This window comes from Arvicanthis niloticus, chromosome 2, assembly GCF_011762505.2.
Source record: "Arvicanthis niloticus isolate mArvNil1 chromosome 2, mArvNil1.pat.X, whole genome shotgun sequence".
Lineage (NCBI taxonomy): Eukaryota > Metazoa > Chordata > Mammalia > Rodentia > Muridae > Arvicanthis > Arvicanthis niloticus.
The window spans coordinates 84445035-84467656 of NC_047659.1; the positions used below are offsets into that span (position 1 = coordinate 84445035).

Here is a 22622-nt window from a genome sequence, read left to right on the forward strand (position 1 = left end):
ATATTTTAAAGACACCAAATTTAAAATGCTCTGAAACATGTAAAACTCAATTTTGTGTTTATTGCATATTATGTCAGACAAAGGACTAAGAATTATTGAGCACTGAAGTGTGCCAGACCTTGCTTTAAGTGCTGGCAGTAAGAGTTAATATTTATAAAGTACTTGAGATAAGTCACTGTCTTCAGCATTCTTTTACAAATTAACTTATTTACTTCTTGTAGCACTCTGGGATTTGAATAATTATTTTCGTTTTATATATAAGGAAATGAAAGTTCGAGCTCACACGGCTAGTAAGTGACTAAGAATTAATTTCAAACCTAATCAGTATCTAAACTTGACTTCAGAGTCTGTGCTTTTATTCATCTGCCTACAGGGGTCCGCCATTGGGCGACATAATTCTTCCATGGCCGACAGGTTTCGATGAGCCCTACTGTATAAAAAGCCCTGACAGAAAAAGATTCCTGACTTTGTAGAGTGTAAAGGCTTCCCTGAGAAGAAATTTACCCCATCTTGGTACAGAGCTACCCAGGGAGATGATGTTCCAAACCAGAGGAGAGGAAGTAGGCAGATGATGTGACATAGGTTTGAGATGTTTGGGATACATCTGGACAAAGGTTTTCCTTGGCTGCAGTGCCAGTGGACAGTGGTGGACCTAGGTGAACCTGAAACATGTTTTCCCCAAAGAGCCTGAGTCTCTACTCACTGGTTGTTGTTCATGGTTCTCTCTTTATATTCTTTCTGCTTTGAGATATCATAAACTCTTGGGATGAGGGGGTTCTGATTTGTCAGTTGCTGTGTGCTACTGATCATCTGTTCAATTTCCTCTGAACTGGCTTTTCTTAGACACATGGAGACTTTTCTGTCTTGTTCTGATGTTGTAGTAATTGGGGCCTGCCTCAAAATCGTGGAACTAAATGTGGACAGGGTTCCCCGACTCCAATTGTTTATGATTTCTATATGCAATGAAATGAGCCTCTGTCTCTACAAACACTCCTTTCCACTGTCATGGTGATCCCAATGTAAAAACCAGTTAAATTACTATTCGTCATTTCAGATGGGCTGGGATACTTTCTTCATATGGGGTGTGGAGTGGGGTATAAATGACTGCTGTAGGGAGATAGGAATTTCTTGGGACCCCCTTACCTTTCATGGACTCGGCCTCTTTCATCTCCTAGGGTGACAGTCACTGTGCAGTTTTTATTCAGGTCAAACTTTTCACTGTATAAATGGTAGTCTGGAGTCACCCATCCAACCCAGACACATGATGGGTCCTGCCCAGCAAAAATTCGGATAGCGTAGTAGCATTGCTGTGGAGGGGACAACAGAGGGTGTGAGTAGTGTCTGTCCTGGGAGAAGAGCTGAGAGATAAAATCATTGAGAAAAATCTTTATTTTGTGAAGAAGCACACACTGAAAGTTTCTTTTTCTTTTCCTATTGGGTCTCACTTTGTAGCTCAAGCTGGCCTTGAACTTGTGGTAACCCTCCTTCCATAGTCTGTGTCACCATGTTTATGCCCAGCAGCCAACCCACTCTGTGTGGCCTTTATACCAACAATAGGCTGTGGTGAGGACAGCAGTTCTTAATGAGAATAATACGCCCTGTGAAGCTTATTACCATGTTACAGTAATAGCTACAGTGCCAAGAATGATGCCAACTTCATTCCTTTCTTTATGACACTGAGCACATTAATTATTTATATGCTGTTGAATTTGCTTGACTGAGAAAAAACAAGAATGATCAGTAAGGAAAAACCAGGCTTGAATCTTTGGCAAAACTGATTATTATTGTGTGAACTTTGTTAAGTGTTTTGTCTTTTCTGTGCACAATATCACGTATCTCACACGAGTTGTTATTAAGTCAATTAAAGGGAGATTAAATGGGAACATATAATATATAATATGCTGACCATACTGCCACACATAGCAGGGGTATAATTTGCTGCATCAAGAATCTTTGTTTTGGTGCTGTTTAGTTTACAAACTCAAGGGTTATTTTATAGACAGCGTGCCATGTGCTTCTCCCATAGATGCCAGGCACTAAGGAAGAATAAAAGGAGGAAATTAGGAAGCATTTTTTTTTTTCTGTCTATTGTCACTGTGGAAAGGAACCTGAAGCAGCTTCTATCCTCTGGCTGGCTTCCTGCTCTTTCTTTGATTGCTTTCAAGATTGCTACTGGCACTGAACAGAGACACCAGGGAACAACTCATAGAAGTTGACACAAAAGTGCAAACAAAAGGATTTAATTGGGACTCTTCCAACTCATGTTTCTTTCAATCACAGAGGCAGTGATGGGCCCCTGGTGGCAAATGGGCAACAAGGACACATGATACCCAATTAGGAGCTCCAGGTTGAGCTCTGTTTTCATTCCCTTATCTAAGAAACACCATACAAATGTTCTGGAAGCATCCAAATGTATATTATGAGACAGAGTAATTGACAATTAAAGAAGATCTCTAGACAAATCTTTGCTGTATGGGGCATATCACCAGGCAGAGCAAATCAAATAATTAAAGCCATAATTGAACACATTTACTTACTGTTGTTGTGTGAGAGAGTATTTCTTGCATCTGTTTCCTAGGGGGAGATAATCCATGTTTTAGTTATTCAGTTGTATAGAGAATCCCACAGTTCTGACAGGCAATTGATCTACCTTTAACGATCAAGGCAGGTTTAGGAAACTGGCTGTTTTCTATACACAAGTGGCTGTAATTGGTATTGGGAGTTGCTCATTTGTAAGCTGCTGCCATAGGCAGTACTATGAGTTCCAACATTCCCCCTGCTGCAGGTTGTAAGTTAATGTGGAGAAGGAAGGAGGGGTTGTAATAACATAGGTAGAGTTGCTTCTGAATGGGTTACAATGCTCCCTCAAGCAGCTGTGCTTATGCAAAACCTTGATGGATAGTGAATTGCTACAAGAGATTTGGACAAGACAGGTTAGAAAGTATTCACACAGCAGTGATTAAAAATAGACATCAAAGGAAAGAAAGACAGCAAGGAATCCATTCCTTATCAGGAAGGAAGAAATCACATTACTCAAAGAGTCACACAGAGGCAAGGTTGGGAAATGCCTATAACTTTGCAAAGATGGAAATTGGGCCCCAGAAATTTTTCTTTCACAAAGAAGCGGTCTTTTTGCTCCCAAACTACAAGAAGTATGAATACAAAGAGGCCCCAGTTTAGAGACTCCAAGGAGAGAAGAAACTTCTGCTCTAGATGTTACTCTGTTTAGCTATATGAGCTTCTTAATTTCGCAGTGCACCTCCATATAACACATGCCCTTGCAAACACTTGTATGCATATACAAATACTTATTTCTTTGTGTGTACATGTGTGCATGTGTATGGAAGTGCAAATGTACACAATGTGTATGGAAGTGCAAATGTACATGCATGCAAGGGTACATGTATGTATGAATGTACATGTGCACATAGGAGCAAATGAACATGTGTGTATAAGAGCATATTCACATGTATATACATGAATATAGAGGCCAGAGATTAACCTCTGGGGGAGTTTTTTAGCCTCTATCTATTTGTTTGTGGAGAGGCTTCCTGGCCAGTGAGCACCTGAGACCTGTTTCTGACCCTTTAGCACTGGAAATATAGGTATATGCCACCATAGCTTTCTTCAAACAAACAAAGAAGCAAAACAATCAAACAACAAAACCTCATGATTCTAGGGATTCAATAAAAATGTTCATGTTTGCACAGCAAGTACTTTATAGACAGAATTATCTTCCCAATCCTTTACATCCCCATTTCTTTGCTTGACTAAAAGGACAGAGGCCACCATAAACTGATTTCCTGTGGTTAAAAAAAAAGCAGAAAAGCAACCTAAGAGCAGATACAGTTGGTATGTCTGAGAATCACGGGATTCCTCCATGCCCTCACCTTTTTTGGAAGGCTTCACTGTCTAGACAGGGACTGTGGCTGAAAGAGGAATGGCATTCAACAGGCATGCTCAGGCGGCAGTAGATCATGTTGGCATTGCTGTTCTGCGTGCCGAAGGTCTTGTGGGTCACCTTGAGGCATGGAGGGCTGTCCATGGTGCCATCAATTCTCACAACCTGGGAACATCACCATGAGTCCTTACCCTGACATAGAGGAGTTTGTGACCTTGACCCTGTCTCTCTGTCTTTCTCTGACCTAACATAGAACATGACATTCTTCAGACTATAAGCATTACCAGAAAACTATGATATTCATGATGTGGGCTTTGTCTAAAAAACTTCAGCTCTGCTCCTGGTTGAAGAAATTCGTTATGTAAAACTCATCCATAGGTTCACTGCACGGCCAAGGGTGAAGAACAAATACTGGAGAGAGGTATGGTTATCTGGGTGATACACTGTGGTGTCCACATAATGCTGGCCTTTAAGTCAGAGGATAAATTCTTGAAAGAAAATCTTTCCAAAAATTTCTCTTGTCAGTGAGCATCATGAGAATGTCTAACAGAAAGGAACCAGGAAGCCTCAAACTCAGGAAGAGACACAAGATCCCTCAGAGGGCACTTTGACCCCACAGATTTCCATCTGTGTCCTAGCCTTAGGGCTGAGGTATCCCAAGGCTTCTCTAAATCCTGGGACAATTCACAGCTCTGAACTATAGGCATTACAGAAAGGGGTTCCTTCAATATTAATAATTACTTTGTCTGCCAATCTCTCTCTCTCTCTCTCTCTCTCTCTCTCTCTCTCTTCCTCTCTCTGTTGTACGGCATTCTGGGGATTGAAGTTGGGTCTTACATGCTGAGCAATTTATCAACTGAGTTATCTCCCTACTCCAATACATCTTTAAAAAAATTATTTTATTTGTTTAAATTCCAAATGTTGCCCCACATCCCTCCTCCAGGTCCCCCTCCCAGAGTTATTTACCCCCTTCGCCCTCCCCTTTGCCTCTGGAAATGTGCTCCCCTCACTCAAACCTTTCTCTTCTCTTGAGAGAACACTTCTAATACTGGGGTCCATGAGTATTCTCACATTTGTGTATGTGGCCTGAATATTTTCACTTATCTCTAGAGTCTATTAGTCTGTCAAAGGTGTGTGACACCTCCAAGATGTAAGAACCACTTCTAAAACAATAGTCATTCAGCAACCAGAGAAATAAAGTCTACCCAGGAATATGAGGCTCAATGGGGAAGGAACAATTAAGAGCTGCTGTTTTCCAGGTTTGGACCTTTTAGAAGGTTAGTTAAGAGGACTTAGAGACAGGTTGAAACAAACCACTGGCTTTAACCCAAGTAACATTGCAATCAAGCTGGTTTGAAGCATCCTTTTCTTCACGTACATCACATGAAGACCATGGTAGTCCTCATCAAAACAGATCCAGAACATAAACTTTGCTTTTTACAATCTTTAGTGGTTTTTTTTTTTTTCCTTAAAGGAGGAAGTGCCATAATAAAACCTCACACTTCAGCTTAAAATGTTGGAAACAACATTAATATAACCAAGGCCTCAAAGACAAGTTATGAGCATAGAGGAAAATACATATTTATTATTGTATATAATGTCAAATAGAACTATTAAACTTCATGGAGAAAATGTTTCTGGACTCTGAAGTACCATGAAAATGCCATTATAAGAAAGTTGGCAAAGAATCTGAAGATCCAGCCTGGGAGCTAGTCTGCAAAATTGTGTATAAGGCTGTTGTCTCTCCTGGGATGTTATAAGTACCCAGTTAAGGGCTCTGAAACTGTAGCATGAAAACCCAAGGCAGTAGTTGGAAGGCAGCCAAGGTAGAGACTTAGGTAAGCATTGCTTATTGATGGGAGACTTTGCAAGAACTGGGTGCCTTGGCCCACTTGCCCTGCCATGACCACGCATGGTATGATCTTACCTCTATGTGGGGATGATCCTTGGGCACATTCACAAATGTTGGGAGGCGCTTGCTAAACCACACTGCAACATCTCGGTTCATATTTACTGCAAAAGGCTCAAAGCCCTCCTGGAGTCCACACATGGTATAAAACTTGAAGGTACTGGCATCCATTCCAAGATTCATGCGGCCAATCTGGGATAGCCCCAAAGAGCAAATGGGCACAAAACCTGCAGAATAAAGATTGTAGCCTCAGTCCAGAGGCACCATTGGGGGAAGCTGTGGAGAAGCTGGAGTTGTGGTTCCTGTTGAAACTGGGAATCCCAAGAGTTAAGATAGGAAACAACCATTATCTGTCTTCATGGCACAGCAAATCAACAATAGGAAGTATGATGCTGGACACAGTATTGACCTACGTACATGGGAGAGTTAAGTGAATTTTGTTCAAACTGATTTATGAAAAAATATCATGCAGCTAAGAATATTAAGATGGAATAGTAAAACAAATATGAAAAAGATCTTTTATCCACATGGTATAGAATATTATCTAAAATCTTAGGGACTGGGATGATGGTTCAACAGTTAAAAACACTGTATGCTTTTCCAGAAGACTCAGGTTTGATTCCTAGCATCCATGTGTCAGTTTACAACTATCTAGTCTTAAGGTATCTATTTTCAGCTCTGTCAGCACCAGGCATGCAAGTGATTCACAGACATTCATGCAAATAACATGCCTACACATGTAAAAACAAACAGAAAAAATACTGATACAAAATTTATCTTAGAACCTGGGAAATTTTAAATACTACCAAAACAAAGTCAATCCATAGTACATATAGAATGACTTGGTGAGCAGATTTTTATAACAACAATAACATAGAGCCTGCTAAGGCACACCTGTAACCCCAGCCCTTGGGAGGTGAGGCAGGAGGATCCCAAAACCTAGACCAGTCTATCTACACAGGGAATTTGAGGTTAGTTCAGACTATACAGTAAGACCCTGTCTCAGAAAATAAAAATGTAACAACAATCAATCAATCAAGCAAGCAAGCAAGCAATCAAGCAAACAAACAAATAAACCTCAAGAAAATGGTCTACTATCTAAGATAATTAATAGATTTTTTTGAGCCCTGCTTGGCCATGTGAAAGAGACAGGTGTGACATGGTTTCCTGTACCTAGAACAGAGCTAGCAGAGGGTGAGCCCCCAATGAGTGTTGATGGTTGCTGGGCAAAAGGCTTGTTTGTATAAAAAAATATGATTTTATATTCCTCCTTCAGGAAATATTTTCCCTGCCAAGATTAGTGATTCCATAATAGAAGCAGCATGAGTCCAGGCAAGGGTATGTCTATGTCTCAGCAAAATGGTAAACACTGAGACCTTCAGAACAACCCTTAAGGCTGTGGGAAAGAACTCTGAAAACATGAGTTCAAAAGTATATACTTTCTCAACTATGTAAAATACAAAGATGTAATATGAATTATATGAAAAGCTTCATGAACCTAAAAGAACAGAGACAACTTCACTATCAGCCAGCTTGTTAGGAAGATACAAAGGCAGGCAGATTCTGGAGTTCAAGGTCAGCCTGGGGCAGAGCTACTTTGGGCCCAAGCATGGTGAAAATGGTAATCTCAGGACAGAATCCCACCCAGCTTGCTCATTGTTTGTGCTTACAAAGGTAGGCAGATCTCTGAATTAATTTGCAATGTTAAAAAATGTACTTGCTATAGGGCCTGGGGTCATGCTATACTGATTCATGGGATAATCCAAAGGGAACCTGGGGTAAATACTGAATTAATATATAAATAAAAGACCTGGACTTTTGCTCTGAAAAAGATGAGTTATCCAGAGAATTTTTGGAATTGCAAGAAAAAGCTATCTCAAGAGACAGCAGAACATTAGCTTGTAACCCATGGTTTGACGATGAGTTGTTCTTTTGCCACTCCCAGATACCCCTTCCTCTGAACCCTTCTTCAAGCGCAGGCTGGTCCTTGGCATATGTTAATTTTTTTAACTATTTTAACATTTTATATATTTCATGATATTACATTGTATATCTTAAGAGCACCCACAGCAATTTGTTTCTTTTTTAAAATGACAGTGTATCATACTACTCTTACAGGGCTAACCAACTGTTTTATGAATAAATTTTAGACCTGCCCCTGGAGGGAATCCATTCCTGGTACTATAAACATGGTTAAAAACACATTGCCCACAGCAGAGCAGCTTTTAGGCCTGAATGAATTAAATGGGTGTTATTGTTCAGCCTCACTTATATAGTGTTAAGCTGTCTTCTAAATATTTGTGTTTATAGCTCAGATAAATGTTACACTCATATTTAATCAGAGAAGCCTCTCTTCCACTGAATGTTGGTGAATGCTCAAAGTGTTGAGCCCACGTGATAGAAGAGTGTTCAACCCTACCTAAGCAAGGCATTTATCATTTACATGATTCCCTTCAAAACCATTCTGGAAGAGACAGTTGAAAGAATGTATGAGTCAGAAGACAGTGAGTAGGGCTGTGGAATGCCATCTTCTGGGTAAGACATGGCCATTGTAATTACGATCTCATGGGTAGTTTGGATGTCTGCGCTGGCTCTGCACAAGAACAGGCCTATCAACAGTCAGGCATGGATGGAAGTAGAACTCAAGGGGCTTTGCCTCTTACTAATGAACTATTTGCTATTGATAAAGTCATCACCAGTGGTAGTTACATCTTCAGTTGTGTCCTTACTGAAAGCCCCATGAGCTCTAATAAATAGTTCCAATCTAATGATTACACAGATGGCTCTGGTCATAAAAATTAATCCAAAAGTCAAGAATTGGGGCAAGGAACTCTGAGGGAATGAGAGGTCACTGACAAGGATGGGAGGGAGAAAAAAGGAGAGTTGTGTGGTCTTGTAATCAGAATACATGCACACATATGACATCATGAAAGAACAGAATCTAATAATAAGAAAGAAATGACAATGCAAATTGCTCAACTGTTTTGGGCCTCAGGCTGCTTATCAGACAAATGAAAGATCAATGGTCTTTGTGCTTTGAGTATTGAGTGCTGAGCCTACATTTCTGCTAATTTATAGTCTCCCATCCTCCTGATCCATTGTCCTCTTCACCTAAACAGGAATATGAGAGTCAAGCATGTTCCAGAAAAAAAAATGTTTTTCTGCCTTCCTAACTACTGGTATCTCACCAAGCTCACTTCTATGACCTGATTATATTTAAAAATTCAGAACAGACCAAAGCAGAAGTTCAAATAGTCTGGCTTTCTTGTTTGTGGGTTATTTATAAATCATAATTGTAGACCAACAAATCAGGAAAGTAGGGAAAGCACTAATTATCTTGGATCTGGGAAGATGTGGGAGGCAGGCGGCTGGAAGACAGCTGAGGCTGCGGAGAGGGCCAGGAAGGGAAGGAACATCCCTGAGGCTCATGGTTCATGCAAGCACCAGGGCTCCCCACAAAGAAAACTGGTACCACTGCTAAGAGAAATGGTTTTACTATTATTATTTTTAGCATATGAAAGAATGGGTTCTGTGATTATATTTTTATCCTTTATGGGAAACAAAAGGGCAAATCTGAGAGCATTATGTATAACAATAGGAGCTTTTTATATTGTTCTTGTGTACGAATGTCAAACTGCATTCTTTGTGAAGTACTCATATAATAACTCAAGAACACCGAAGGCATGGTGTTCTTATTATATATGCCACTCTAGCCAGGTAAGCTATGGGGCCCACTTGCCATGATGTTTTTATGTAAATCGTAAGTCACATAAGTGGAAACTAAGTCATTTGCATACTAGCTGTGTGATATTATAAAATTTGAACTTAGTTAGGATACAGATATGTTTGATACCATTGTTAAAGCTAGAGCACATTAATGTCCTTCTAGCAGAATGACAAAGTCCTCTGATGTCCACCAAGCTTTGGGGCCAGACCTCTGACTCTGTCACTCCAGAGAAGCTGTATCTCAGTCAACCAGAAGCTGCTCCAGCAATGCTATGCTTGCTACTTAGAAATAAGTTACCTGGGCATCAGACTGCAGAGTAGAGCAAAGATTACTGGAAAATGTTTCTAGTTCCCCAGTGGCCTAGGGAGCTCTGATGTATGTTGTAACAAGACTTCAAGGATGAAGAAGAATTATCCCAATCTCAAGGAGCTTACTGATAGGAGGACAAGGGATGGAATTTAAGAGTGAATGTTTTTGATGTTAAACACCTCCATACCAAGATAGCACATCGGTTGTTCAAGCCAGAAATGCATCACCATGTTGCTTTTATCTTAGAGCCCAGATATTAAGCACTTTCAGCTTGATTTGATCAGAGACCAGGAAACCTTAAGATGCTCTCTTCTTGAGCTGAGTTGTGGGCTGGAAAATCAGCAGGGGTAAAATTTAGAGTAGGAAGACTTAGCCTTAAAACAGACCAATAGGCAACTGAAGGTGGGAGAGGTATTATTTGCACCGATCTCCCTTTCCTCCTAAGAATGTGGGTTCTTCATCATTATTAAGAGATAGCCCTCAACTGAAGTTAAAAGTGAAGACTTGAGGTACCAACAGACTTGACCAAGGTCCTGAGAAGAACTACCAGTGAGAACTGATCCCATACCCTCTGAGTGACAATCCAGCTGCCAGTCAACATGATAGAGAGCAAATAGGTGGTAGAGAGATAAGTGCCTTGGATTTAAATGGCAGTATGTCCCCAGGAAGAGGACATCATGTACAGGGTGGAGTAACCATCCCTGTGGGCTGGATCCTTCCCTTCCAGGGAGAGTCAAACACAGGGAGAGCCAAAAACTATAAAGGCAATAGAAGTCACAAATGCTAGAGAAAATGGAGTTAAGTGTTAGGTACCCCTTGGTGGTGAAGTGGGTACAGCTTCAGATGCTCAGCGACACAAAAGAAAAGGTGATGCTAAGGCTTGAATCAAGCAAAAGGACACCCAGGAAGTCATAGAGGACAGATGAATTTACACAAGGCATTCTCCTCTGGAGAAGCAGATTTGATAACTGGCCACATTTACTCAACTCTCTCTCTCTCTCCATCCAAGGGGCTCTAGCTAACCGACTTACCATTTTGGAACTTTTTAACTGGACGCATGAATATTTTATTTAGGTTTATAATTCTGCATGATAGATAAAGGGAGAGGGTCAACAATAATGCAACAGACTACAGCAGCAAATATAGGCCATTGTTTTCTGAAGGCAAGGCTTTCTGCTGTGCAGATTTCTCTCTTTATGCCCCCTTTATAGATGAGAAAAACAGGACTTAGGAAATTAAGTAACTTGATCAATTTTACCAGGCAAACTACAGCATTGGTATGTGGACAATGTGGCCTGACTAGAACTTCAGTGTAGACATCAGAAGTGGAAGCCAGGGTCCAATTCTATTCTAAACTAACTCGGGTTGTGGCTGGCTAGATCTTCCTTTCCTTGGCAAAGGCTGCCGAGTTGTGTAGTTCACCATTTTGCCTCTAGATTTAGGCTACTGAAGACACATAGTCACCAGTCCTCTAGGCCTTTAGAGGAACAGGCCTACCTGTACATTGGGTTCCACATGACTGACTTTCTGGAGTTGATCTGGATAATAGGACCCACTTGGCAAGGCCATGATGTGTTACCATTAAATTGTCACAAATTAGGACCATCACTATGCACAGAAATCAACAATCTTGTAGCCCAAAGGACACTGAAGATAGAGGAAGAAAAGTAAGTAAAAGGAGCAGAAATACCACCTCTCTGCTACCCATTAACAGTACTCAGCAGACAGATTTGACTATGCAGAAAACCTTGAAGACGGGGGGGTGCTGATTTTTTTTTTTAAATCTCAGGTAGTTGGTGCTTGGAAAGATACAATGATCTGAAAAACCCAATTGTTGATCTATTGGCATTTCATTTCACTCTGCAGATGGACATACGGAATACTATGAGCAGTAGGGCAGAAACAGATCATGCAGAGAGGTGGTTAGGTAACCCTGGACCATTCTTGGAGTATTTCTCCCACATGGCATATGCACATATCCTTTTTATTTCCTGCTAAGCCTCAAAACGGAATTCAGAGACAACCCTGTGATTGCTGGAGCATGCCTAGGATGCTTAGGAAATAAACAAGTAACAACAACAACAACAACAAAAAAAAAAAAAAAAAAGAAAGAAAGAAAGAAAGAAAGAAAGAAAGAAAGAAAGAAAAATTAAATTCCTGATGTAACAGCTTTGAAGCCAGCATATGGGAAGCAAAAGTTGGGGAATCTCTGTGAGTTTAAGGCCAGCCTGGTTTACTCTAGGACAGCTAGAGCTACAAAATGAGACTTGTCTCAAAAGAAACATAAAAACAAACAAACAAAAATACCAATCACTTAACTAGGTGGTGGTGGTGCCTTTAATCTCTGCTCTCAGGAGGCAGAGGCAGGCAGATATTTGTGAATTTGAGGCCAACCTGGTCTACAAAGTGAGTTCCAGGATAATAATCAGGGCTTCACAGAGAAACCCTAGCTCAGAAAACACACAGACACACACAGGCAGGCACACACACACACACACACACACACACACACCTCTAAACCAAACCAAACCAAACCAAACCAAACCAAACCAAACCAAACCAAACCAAACCAAACCAAACCAAACCAAACCAAAAGAAAACTCAGGAAACAAGAGGCAGCACTTCAATGCCACATTCAGCTTCTGCTCACAGTCCCTGTCTAGCAGAGAATTAATAGGGCCCTTTGGCACAAAGGCACAGATGGCAGAAGCATTTCCCTCAAATAAGTTTTATTTCCTACCTCCTAGCTGTTAGCAGAGTCCTGGGGTCTTTTAGACAGCCCAACGGGCAGAAACAACATGAAAGGGTGCCCCTGTAGCCCCCGAAGACCTTACAGCAAGAGGCAGGATGGTCCTCAGGGGACTGCATACACCAAATGCTCTGCCAACCATCTCATCCCGAGGTCTGGCAGGATCTTCAGGACTGTTTTTTTGTCTCTTTCTTTTAAGTAGAAGGAATGTGAAGACTAACATCAAAGCTTTCACTTTGAGAGATTTTTGAGCTTCCAGATACCCAAGGCTGTGACAATATTAAAAACTATGATGACAAAAAAAAAAAAAAAAAAAAAAAGTAAGAAAAGCTGGGCAGTGGTGGCGCATGCCTTTAATCCCAGCACTTGGGAGGCAGAGGCAGGTGGATTTCTGAGTTTGAGGCCAGCCTGGTCTACAAAGTAAGTTCCAGGACAGCCATGACTATACACACAGAGAAACTCTGTCTTGAAACAAAACAAAACAAAACAAAACAAAACAAAACAAAACAAAACAAAACAAAACAGAACTATGATGGTCTAGGCTGGGGACCAGGGCAGGGAGCAGTAATGAGAAAACGACAAAGCAGATAAGTGCATCTGTGATGCAGAAAAGGATAGAGACAGCTGTGAATTCGTAACTCAGAGGGCAAGGAGAAGCTACACCCTGACATAGTTGTTCTTAGTCTTTCTCCTGAAGATCAAAGACTTCCTACTGAGGATTGTAGATCCAGGGTTACACACTGGTGACCTGAAAAGTACCAGCATATAGGTCATTGTGCCTTAAGTTGATGACAAGACAGCAAATGTTTAGTTTCAACAGATGGCTCTCTTTAAAAGGCAAAACAAGATTTGCTCCTTCCTTCCACATTTTGCAGAGAACAGAGAGATGCTGTATGTTTATCCCAGACCTCTGAGCTGTTGTTATTGCAGAAAGACACATCAGCTTCCTTTCAACCATCCCCCTGCCAACTCCTGTGCTATCAGGAGCTGAAAGAGCCTTCCAATTATCTTGTCTCTGTATTATTAAAGCAGATACAATACTACATTATAATGCACAAACATATTACAGTACAAGTCTATTATCAGACAGCTTTCTAATAATAGAATTTGTTATTCTGAAGGTCAAATCATGGCCCTGCATAGAAAAAAGCATCTCTTTCATCACAGTACAGATGATCTTTGAAAGCTGAGTTACTCTCAAACAGTTCTCTCCTTGATAGCATCTCTCTGCTCAAACACTGTATCTGCCCATTTTACAAAGTGGAGTGCAAAAATGTTTGCCTCAGAGTAAGCACTTCTTTCTTGGATGAGAAGAATGAATCTTGATATGTAAGGCCATCTTCCTTGCCAGTTCTATCATGTATCTATCCCATGTATAAATGTCTACCATCTTACTGTTTTACTCCTCCCTGAAGGTTCCTGCCACCTCAACACTAGCCCCCTTGTATCTTAGAGTGATTCTAAGGAGAAATGTAATGAAAGTGTCATTCTGGATACTATATTCACCATTCAATTCAGATGTCGCTTGTGGAGACTTTCTTCACTCTACATTAGTCATTTACCATTTATAAGCTACTATTTTGCATTCTTAGTCACCTTTTCCTATTTTTATCTTACTTACTCCACAATTAGAACAGGAATTGTTCACACTGCCACTACTTACATCTGCTCCTGCATTAGTCCAATGGATATGTATGTGCAAATCTCCAGAGCCTCTGGGCAGGATGTAGGAATCAAAGGATTCTGCTGTGGAGTCGAAATTCGACATTTCTGTACCTTGCACATTTGATACCTTGAGTATCTAGGCTTTACACTTAATGTGAAGCTATACAATCTTCACAAAATTTTCAACACTGCAAGTCAGACAAGATTCCCATCTTATAAAGGAACTGAAGGCAGGTAGATACATAATCTCCTTCTGCTTCACATAATAACAACGCCAGGAAAAAAGTGTTGGGCTTTGGACTCTTCCTACTATCTTTGGTGAAACACCAATGTATCTCACTATCTTCCTGACCTCAGAAATGCAGCAGTGCCCATGGGTGAGCGGGGACCAAGGGATGGCTCACCTACACTGTTCTGCTATCACCTGCTGTGGTCCCTCTCATAGCCATATTTGCCAGCACAGTTGCCATTCCTTCAGCAATATCTTGTCTCCCTACCCATCTTTCCAAACTACTATCTTATATTTAGTGATCCCTTTTTTCTAGGAAAACAGATTCAGCTTCAACCTTCCTATTTCCCCAAATCATTAGACTCTGGGAATCTCTTGAGTGGTTCAGCTGAACAGGTACATTGCCTACAACAGGTGGCTGTAAAAAGTCCATTCTTTAAATAATGAACATTTCTGTCACAGGAGCATGGCTATTTATATCTTGGTTCTTTTGCTGACACAGTTACATGTCTCTGATGTTTTAGAGACAGACTCCTTGTTTTCAAAACTTCCCAGAAAGCCAGTGCTACAGGTAGTCTTAATCATTTACAGAGGGGGAAATAAGGCCCAAAGAGGTTAAAGAAAGTCAGATAAGATGACACAAGTACACAGCTGCAGGATAAGGGCCCTTGTCTCCAGGCGAGAACAACATCCTTCTTAGCCACAATTACAAAGCTGAGTGCAGCACAGCACACAGCACAGGGTAAGCATGCAGCATAGTACACAGCACAGGGGTGAGCACACAGCTGTGTTATGTCACTGTCACAATTTCCTGTCTGAGAAGAATAATGGAATGTATTTCATCTATCATTGTATTTTAAAAGATGAAGAATATAAAGCCCAGAACAGTCAAGCAGTTTCCACAGGAGTTGCACAGTTTAAAAGGAGCAGATTTGCCAGTTTGTAGTCCAACACTCTTTCTCCATATGCCAACAATCTGTGTACATCTTATATGGCCATGTAGACAGATAATAATAAGCTCTAACTACTCCTTTGTGTTGCTGGAAGCATTGCACTGATTGTCCTCCATCCACGGCCAATAATAAGCACAACTCTGCTTTGGTTTCACAGTTGTTTGAATTTCAAAATAAATTATATTTCATTCACAGGAACAGCTAAGTCTAGCTATTGTGTTCCAATGGTTCTCATCAAAGCATCAAGTTCAATTACACAAACATGCAGACTGACAATTCAAATCAGAAGAAAAGAATAACTCTTTAATCCACTGATTTTTTTTTCTCTCCTGCCAAGGACATTCCACCATACACAATTAGCATTTCCATTGTACTATAAGCAAACCTGGGGGATCTTAAAATGCCAAGGTACAGGGCATAGAATTAGCCTCAGTACAGAATTTATATTTATGAGCACATGCTGACTATCACTATTATTTGCCTTGGTTTTTTCAGAAACTGCAGCAAGAGGTGACCATCTCCTTTAGAGTTTGAAATATGCAAAGGATAATGTACTCTCAATAGAGGGGCTCAGAGCTCTGTCAGCTCACCCTGGTTTTCTTTCAACCCCAAAGAGTAAGGGAGGACGGAGTGACAGATTACCATTCTCGATCTCATAGTCTGCGAAGGCAAGTTCAGAGCCTTTGTTGGTGATGAGCAGCTCCCCATTCAGTGTGAAGACCATGGAGGCATCATCCAGGTTAATCATGCACCCTACCACATCTCCTGGCTGCCAAGTTCGTCCAAAATACCCACTGCCTTGATGCCAACGCTGACCCTGCAAAACAAGACCACAGGCTTTGAGTAGAAGAGGAAAATACCTGAGAATGCCAGCAAGCTGACAAAGTGGCCACAGTAGAAGGATGCCTTAACTTTTAAATGAAAGTGATTGTGATAGTCTATCATGCACAGCTCATAGGAGCACTGTGTATCTTACAGATGAATGAAATGGAGACACACAAGCCTCTTGTGATAAGATGGCCTGAGTCTTTTGGTTCATACTCAGCCTTGGCTACAAACACATTTTTTTCTAAAGCATGTAAAAAAAAAAAACTCAATATATTGGCTTCACTGTATTAAGTGAGTTACATCTGGAGTGGCACCAGCCATCTTGGATGAAGTAGAGATGATTTCTGTAAGGATACGGATATGGGATATATTTTTACCCTTTCCCAGAATCAAGAACAAAGAAGCAATCATTATGCAATATTCATTCAATGACTATTATCTAGGGGCAGTGGATGTTCTCTGTGAAGCCTAAAATGTAGACAGCCTCCAAGGAAAAGTCTGGAAAAGTAAACTTGTACCGATTGAATGTGGCTATGAATGGACTCACCCTGCTGCCTTCAAATACGAAGGCTTGGTCATCAGCCCCCAGCTCAATGTCAGGACGACAGCCTGGCCTGGCCCAGCCAACACGCATGTCTCCTCCAGTTACCACTTCAAATTCAAAGTACCACTTTCCAGATTTTACTGCATATGACCGTTCTACCCGGAAAAATCGGATCTTGTCTATGCTGACCTTCTCGACAGTAGGGTCAGCTACTGTGAGAAGCAGAAGATGGGGAGGAAGGAAAGAGAGGTCAAGATTTTTAATGATGATGTAGTTTCCCTTAAAGAACTTGACATCAACAACTAACAGGGCCATAGAACTCCCACTGTCCAATAAGTCATTTTGTTTACACCATGACACTCGTCAATACTGATATCACAACAACTCGATCCACCTTTTATTAGAAATTCATAGTGATTTCTTCACAATAATTTTATAAGGCCAAGATGAAAAAAACCAAGGGTCACAAATGTTCAATCACTTGTTTAGAATCATAATAAACAGGATAAAATATCTGAAGTCAGGACTGATTCTATCTCATGAAACACCATGGCCTTTGGTACTTCCTGGGTGAACCGACAATTTTGACAGTAATAGAATTTAATTTGAAATGTCATTTCTGGACCCTTAAATGACCAGGTACTCATGTTTTGGAGGATGAGAGAAAATAAAGGTGATCTGGCTTTATAACGAGGCATCCTGAAAAGCTTAGCTACCCTAGAGAAAAATGTGTTTGCTACAGGTCTGGATCACAGAAGTATGCATTGTAAAGATATCTATCAATAAGCAAGGCGGTTCAAGCCAGCACTAAAAAGGGAAAGTGGAGGTGACTTCCCATCCCTAACCAAGAATCTATCTCCAATTGGCAACTTCTTGGAAAAAAAAAAAACCATTTTTCCCCCAGTGGAGTCTCACTGGGTATATCAACAACACGTAAGGGCAGGATTCATGCACAGCAGTAGATTGACAATACAAAACAAAACAAAACGAAACAAATTCGTGGTGTTTTTGTAGATGTTTTTTGGCTCATGTTGCTTTGATTGTACATTTCTAAAAAATCTTACTGGTATTTTGCTTGTATATTTGTAAATGGTTTCCAATTATGTTTTTGAGGATTTGGTATGTATGCATGTGTATCTGTGATTCTGGGATTTTCATTGTTTTTTTTTCTTCAATTCTGGTTTTATTTTTGTCTGTTTTCTAAAGGGTGAAAAAAGAAGATGAAGTCATGGGATTGAATGTAGGGAGGTGGAGAAGGTTTGGGAGAAGATAGAGCCGAAATCAGGACTGGGATTGATTGTATGCATTTTCAATAAAAATAGTCTGTCAATGGGATGGAGCTTTACAGAAATCAAAGTCACACCTTCTAAAATTCGCCATTAGGCAGCACAAATTGGACTTGGTAGGTTATAAAAACAAAAAAGATACAAATTTGGAAGGAGAGGGAAGGTGAGGCCACATCTTATAAGACTTATGGGGAGGATGCATGGGACAAGAGGAGAACTCATTGTGTGTACATATGAAATTCTCTAAGCATAAGATATCACATTTGAGGAACTTTACCATTAAAAACATACCATTTCCAATGGTAAAAATTAGACCTCTATAAAGGTAACATTTCCCAGAAGAGGACTTGCTTTGTAAAGTGTTGTGAGAATGGATGATCACAGCTCATTACCTAGTTCTTGGTCTGATGGCTCAATGTTATATCCATAACCAACAAATGTCCGCACAGCTTCACGCAGGCTGTCCCTGTTTGATTTCTTGGTGCGTTCATCTAGTAATGCATATGGCACCAGGCGGGGATTTCTTTTATTCTTCAAATCCTATGTGAAGCCAAAGGAAAGGTGCCAAGAAAACACATTTCAGTTTTACAAGCAGCCCATCCTACTTACATACTCCTGTCTGCTTGGCTGGCTCATTCTAGTCTATTAGATTTCTCCCATGTGGCTTGATATTTAGCAGTGTGCATATTTGCCACTTCTCTTCAGGATTAAATGAGTATAAAAGAAGAAATCTTACTAATGCTCAAAGCTAGTATTAAAAATACACTTTAATTATGCCAACCTGCAAATAAAATAAAGTGTCATGAAGTTGGTCAGGAATCTTCACTCCCAAGGTTCAGCCTATGGGAACAGTGTAAGAAAATTCATGCTTCTGTTTAACTGTTGACTCCCCATCATGGCACTATCTTACGTTATCAGAGAGACACTAGACAGAGTGGCAGAGGCAAAGCATGTCCACCTTGTCTCAAAAGGTACACTGGGCAGAGGGGTCATCTTTAGTTTTTTTAGGAGAAACTATGAAGAAAGTAACAAAAGGTCAAATGTAAGAAAAGTCACTCAAACCAAGGTGCATGGTACACTCTTCAAACCTCCTGGCTTCCAGGTCATGCCTTTTATTTTTCCTGTATTCTTCTTGCCTTCCAGATTTTCTGGAACTAAGTTTGGGAGAGTTCATAGTTTGAAACTGAATATCCTTCACAGCCCCATGTGTTTGAACATCTGTTTTCAGCTTCTATTGTTGTTTTGAGGAGCCTGTGGAATCTTTTAAGAGGTAAGGCTGTGCTGGTCCAAGAGAGACATCGAGTGGGGCGGGCAAGCATTTATAGGTGATGGCCCCATCTTGTTCTGCTTCCTGATCCAGGAATATACAAACAAGCTGTACTACAAGTTCTTGCCTCCACAGACTAAACTGCTGTAGCCATGTGCTAAACTGAGAACCCCCCTTTCTTTAAGTTGCTTCTGTGGGTATTTGTCACAGTGATGAAAAAAAAACAAACCATAGAGGCTGATGTATGAGTTAACTCATATGAACTTTCTGAATACTAGCCCTTAATAATTAAGAAATGAGGAAAGTAATTTAAGGAAAAAGGGTGTCACATGGTTTGCAGTGAATCATGATTTTTAAACTCAGCCTGAATTCTTGCTATGATCCTAGCTGTTAGGTTACTTCATAGCCAAGTTCTAGCTCTGCCCAGGGGTCCTTAGTTCAGTGGCCTGAAGAGTGTGTGTGTTTGTGTATGTTTGTGTGTGTGCATATGTATGTTTATGTGTATGTGTTTATGTATGTTTGGGTATGTATGTTTATGTGTATGTATGTGTATGTTTATGTGTATGTGTGTGTGTTTATATATATTTTGGTATGTATGTGTGTGTGGCTTCTGGTCAGGTTGCTTCACTCTATTTCTAAGCCATTTCCCCTTGAATAACTCAGTGGTTTATTATTTGGGATCATGTCAGAACTCCTGCTGACCCATGATGTTGACCCATCCCAGAAAAATTAGTGGTTCAGGATATTGATTTGATCCTAATCCTGGCCTTTGAGGGTATCATGAAAACCTAACTGTGTACAGTGAAAAAATATAAGAGAGGCTGAGATAAAGTGCAAACAGAGGACATTTTATCAGTGAATCTCTAACTAAAGAAAAGATAATCTTTATCCACTTCTATAAATTGAAATGATATCTGTAGCCAATGTCAATGTGACTGTTACAAATTTCACCTAGTCCATGATTCTATAAATAATAAGCAGACCACACTGTGAGAGATAGAGCACAAGGGCATTGCCCATATTCCAATCTCACATGCTTCACAGCAAAATGACATTTTGATAGATGACCATACCTACTTCTCTAGCATGCTTGACTCAACACTCCTCACCTGTTGAATGCCATAGGTCCATCCTTGTTTTATTCTGTCCTTTGCCCAAACATTGTGTGCATTTTCTGCAAGCTTATCCACTAAAATTTCTTGAGGTGGTAACAGCTTCACATCAGACAAATCCAAAGGGGCTGGCTTATAGCCATTGGACATCATATAGCTATAAGTAAATGAAAAAGCATACAAATTTTGAGTAGATGCATATGATTCTCCTTTTCTAGATTTTTACAAATTTATTTTTTGAAATTCTCATATACATATAATGTATATCAATACCCTACGACTTCCCTTCAATTACCTCAATTCTCCCTACAACCTTCCCCACTTCAAATTTCATGTCTTCTTTTTAAATAGTGCATTGAGTCCAGTTAGAACTTCCCATTTGTGCATTGGTGTGGGGTGATCCAGTAGAGCATGGGTAACTTACCAGTAGTCACCCCTCAAAGACAAGTAACTCCCCTTCCCTAGCAGACAACCATCAACCACCAATAGCTCCTTAGTGGAAGGTAGGGCCCTGGAACAGCTCCCACATCATGTTGAAAAGTTTTTACTGGCTCAATCTCGAATGGGTCTTCTGTTGATAACTATAGCTGTCTCTACAGATAACCACAGGTGCCAGTTCATGCTATGTCAAGAAGACAGAATTTCACAGTACTTTTTCCTGCACTCTAACTCTTCCTGTACCTTCTTCTGGGGTGATTCCTGAGCTTCTGGTGTGGGGGTTGGTACAATTAATTCATCTATGGCTGAGCACTCATAGTCATGCTCAGTATTGTAAACAGTAATGAGTCTGTGTATTAATCAGTTTTATTAAGATCATATACATATATACACATATATGTACATATATAAAAATATTACATATAATATATAAATATTATAATATAATATATAAATATTATATATTATACGTAATACAATATATATATCACTAAGCAAATAAAGGCAGAGACAAAAATCTCCCCTTTGGCTGATAAAATAAACACTACTATGAGTTTACAGATAAAGTCTTGAATGTAGCATCTTATAACTAATATATCTTATAGATTTTAAAGGATAACATTGAAGAAAACAGTTAATAACACAAATCTACCTTTATATATAAGAAAACTCCTTATGTGCCCTGAAAATGAAGGACACATTTAGCATGTTGCAATGTCATCAGAAACCCCTCCATTCTACTTAGGAATACAAAATGTTAAAACCAGATTGACAAAGATAAAATGTTGAACTAAAGGCTTTCTTATAAATTAGCATAGAATGGCTACCCAGTCTTGCAAAGCCCAACCTTTCCTCTTGGAATTAAAACATAAGGCCATGACAGCTGAAAATTTGTGAGCATGAAGTGACTTTTGCAGTTAGCTCTCCATTCCAGGAGTCATGGCCTCAAATGCCTATAATTTGCAACATAGCATGCAAATGTGAAAGAGCTTTCTATGAGTCAGGTAGATATATGCATAAGGGGGAAGGTTGAGTACATTGAGAATAGGGTAACTATCTCCAGAGTAGTTAATTATATCCACTTGAAAATATAAGTCCAGAGATGCCCACAGGCTTTAGGACTACTAACTGCCCAGACTAGAGCAAGAACTTGAACATGATAGTTTGGGCCAATTCTATGTAGAATACTCTGCAGAGCATGAGATACAGAATCTATGCTAGTAATAGAAGACTGTCTGGTTGCAACCTTCTCCAGACAGCTGCTTCTGGCAGCCTCAACATGCATCAGTATGCGCTGGTTCTAGCAACCTCAGCTGGAAGTGTGCTTCTCCAGATGTCATCACTTAGATATGATTTCCTTGACATCAGGAGCTATGATTTCAGGAGACTGACTCATTGGTTTGAGAGCTTAGAAGGATACTGATGGTAAGCCTTTCATTAAGGATGGCCCTGCTTTGGCTCCACTCGGGACACTTGTGTTTTATTGTGTACCCAGAGCTGGCACTGAGGAGCAAGAGAACAAAACAGTGAATAAGCCAGCAGATGTACCAGTGAGAAACTGTCTGAATGTAGAGATAGAATAGATAGTAGATATAGAGAGATATAGAGAGGCACACAGATATAGAGAGGCAAATGGAATCTTCGTACAGATTCTCATGTCCTTAAGAATATGTGTTATCCTAGTGTCAGAGGAATGGAATGAGCC

The 22622-nt window shown here is 40.2% G+C and overlaps 1 protein-coding gene across 1 annotated transcript in view; it reads right to left on the minus strand.

Annotated features, from left to right (window-relative positions):
• Positions 1-22622, minus strand: part of Ryr3 (ryanodine receptor 3) — a 290856-nt gene that overhangs the window by 190298 nt on the left and 77936 nt on the right. Inside the window, exons 20-27 of the mRNA XM_076928313.1 lie at positions 20477-20636; positions 18493-18640; positions 16818-17023; positions 16085-16259; positions 5829-6037; positions 3891-4066; positions 2538-2574; positions 1144-1307 (exon numbers count right to left, since the gene is read on the minus strand). Coding sequence (XP_076784428.1) covers positions 1144-1307; positions 2538-2574; positions 3891-4066; positions 5829-6037; positions 16085-16259; positions 16818-17023; positions 18493-18640; positions 20477-20636 — 1275 coding nt within the window. The remainder of the gene's footprint in view (positions 1-1143; positions 1308-2537; positions 2575-3890; positions 4067-5828; positions 6038-16084; positions 16260-16817; positions 17024-18492; positions 18641-20476; positions 20637-22622) is intronic.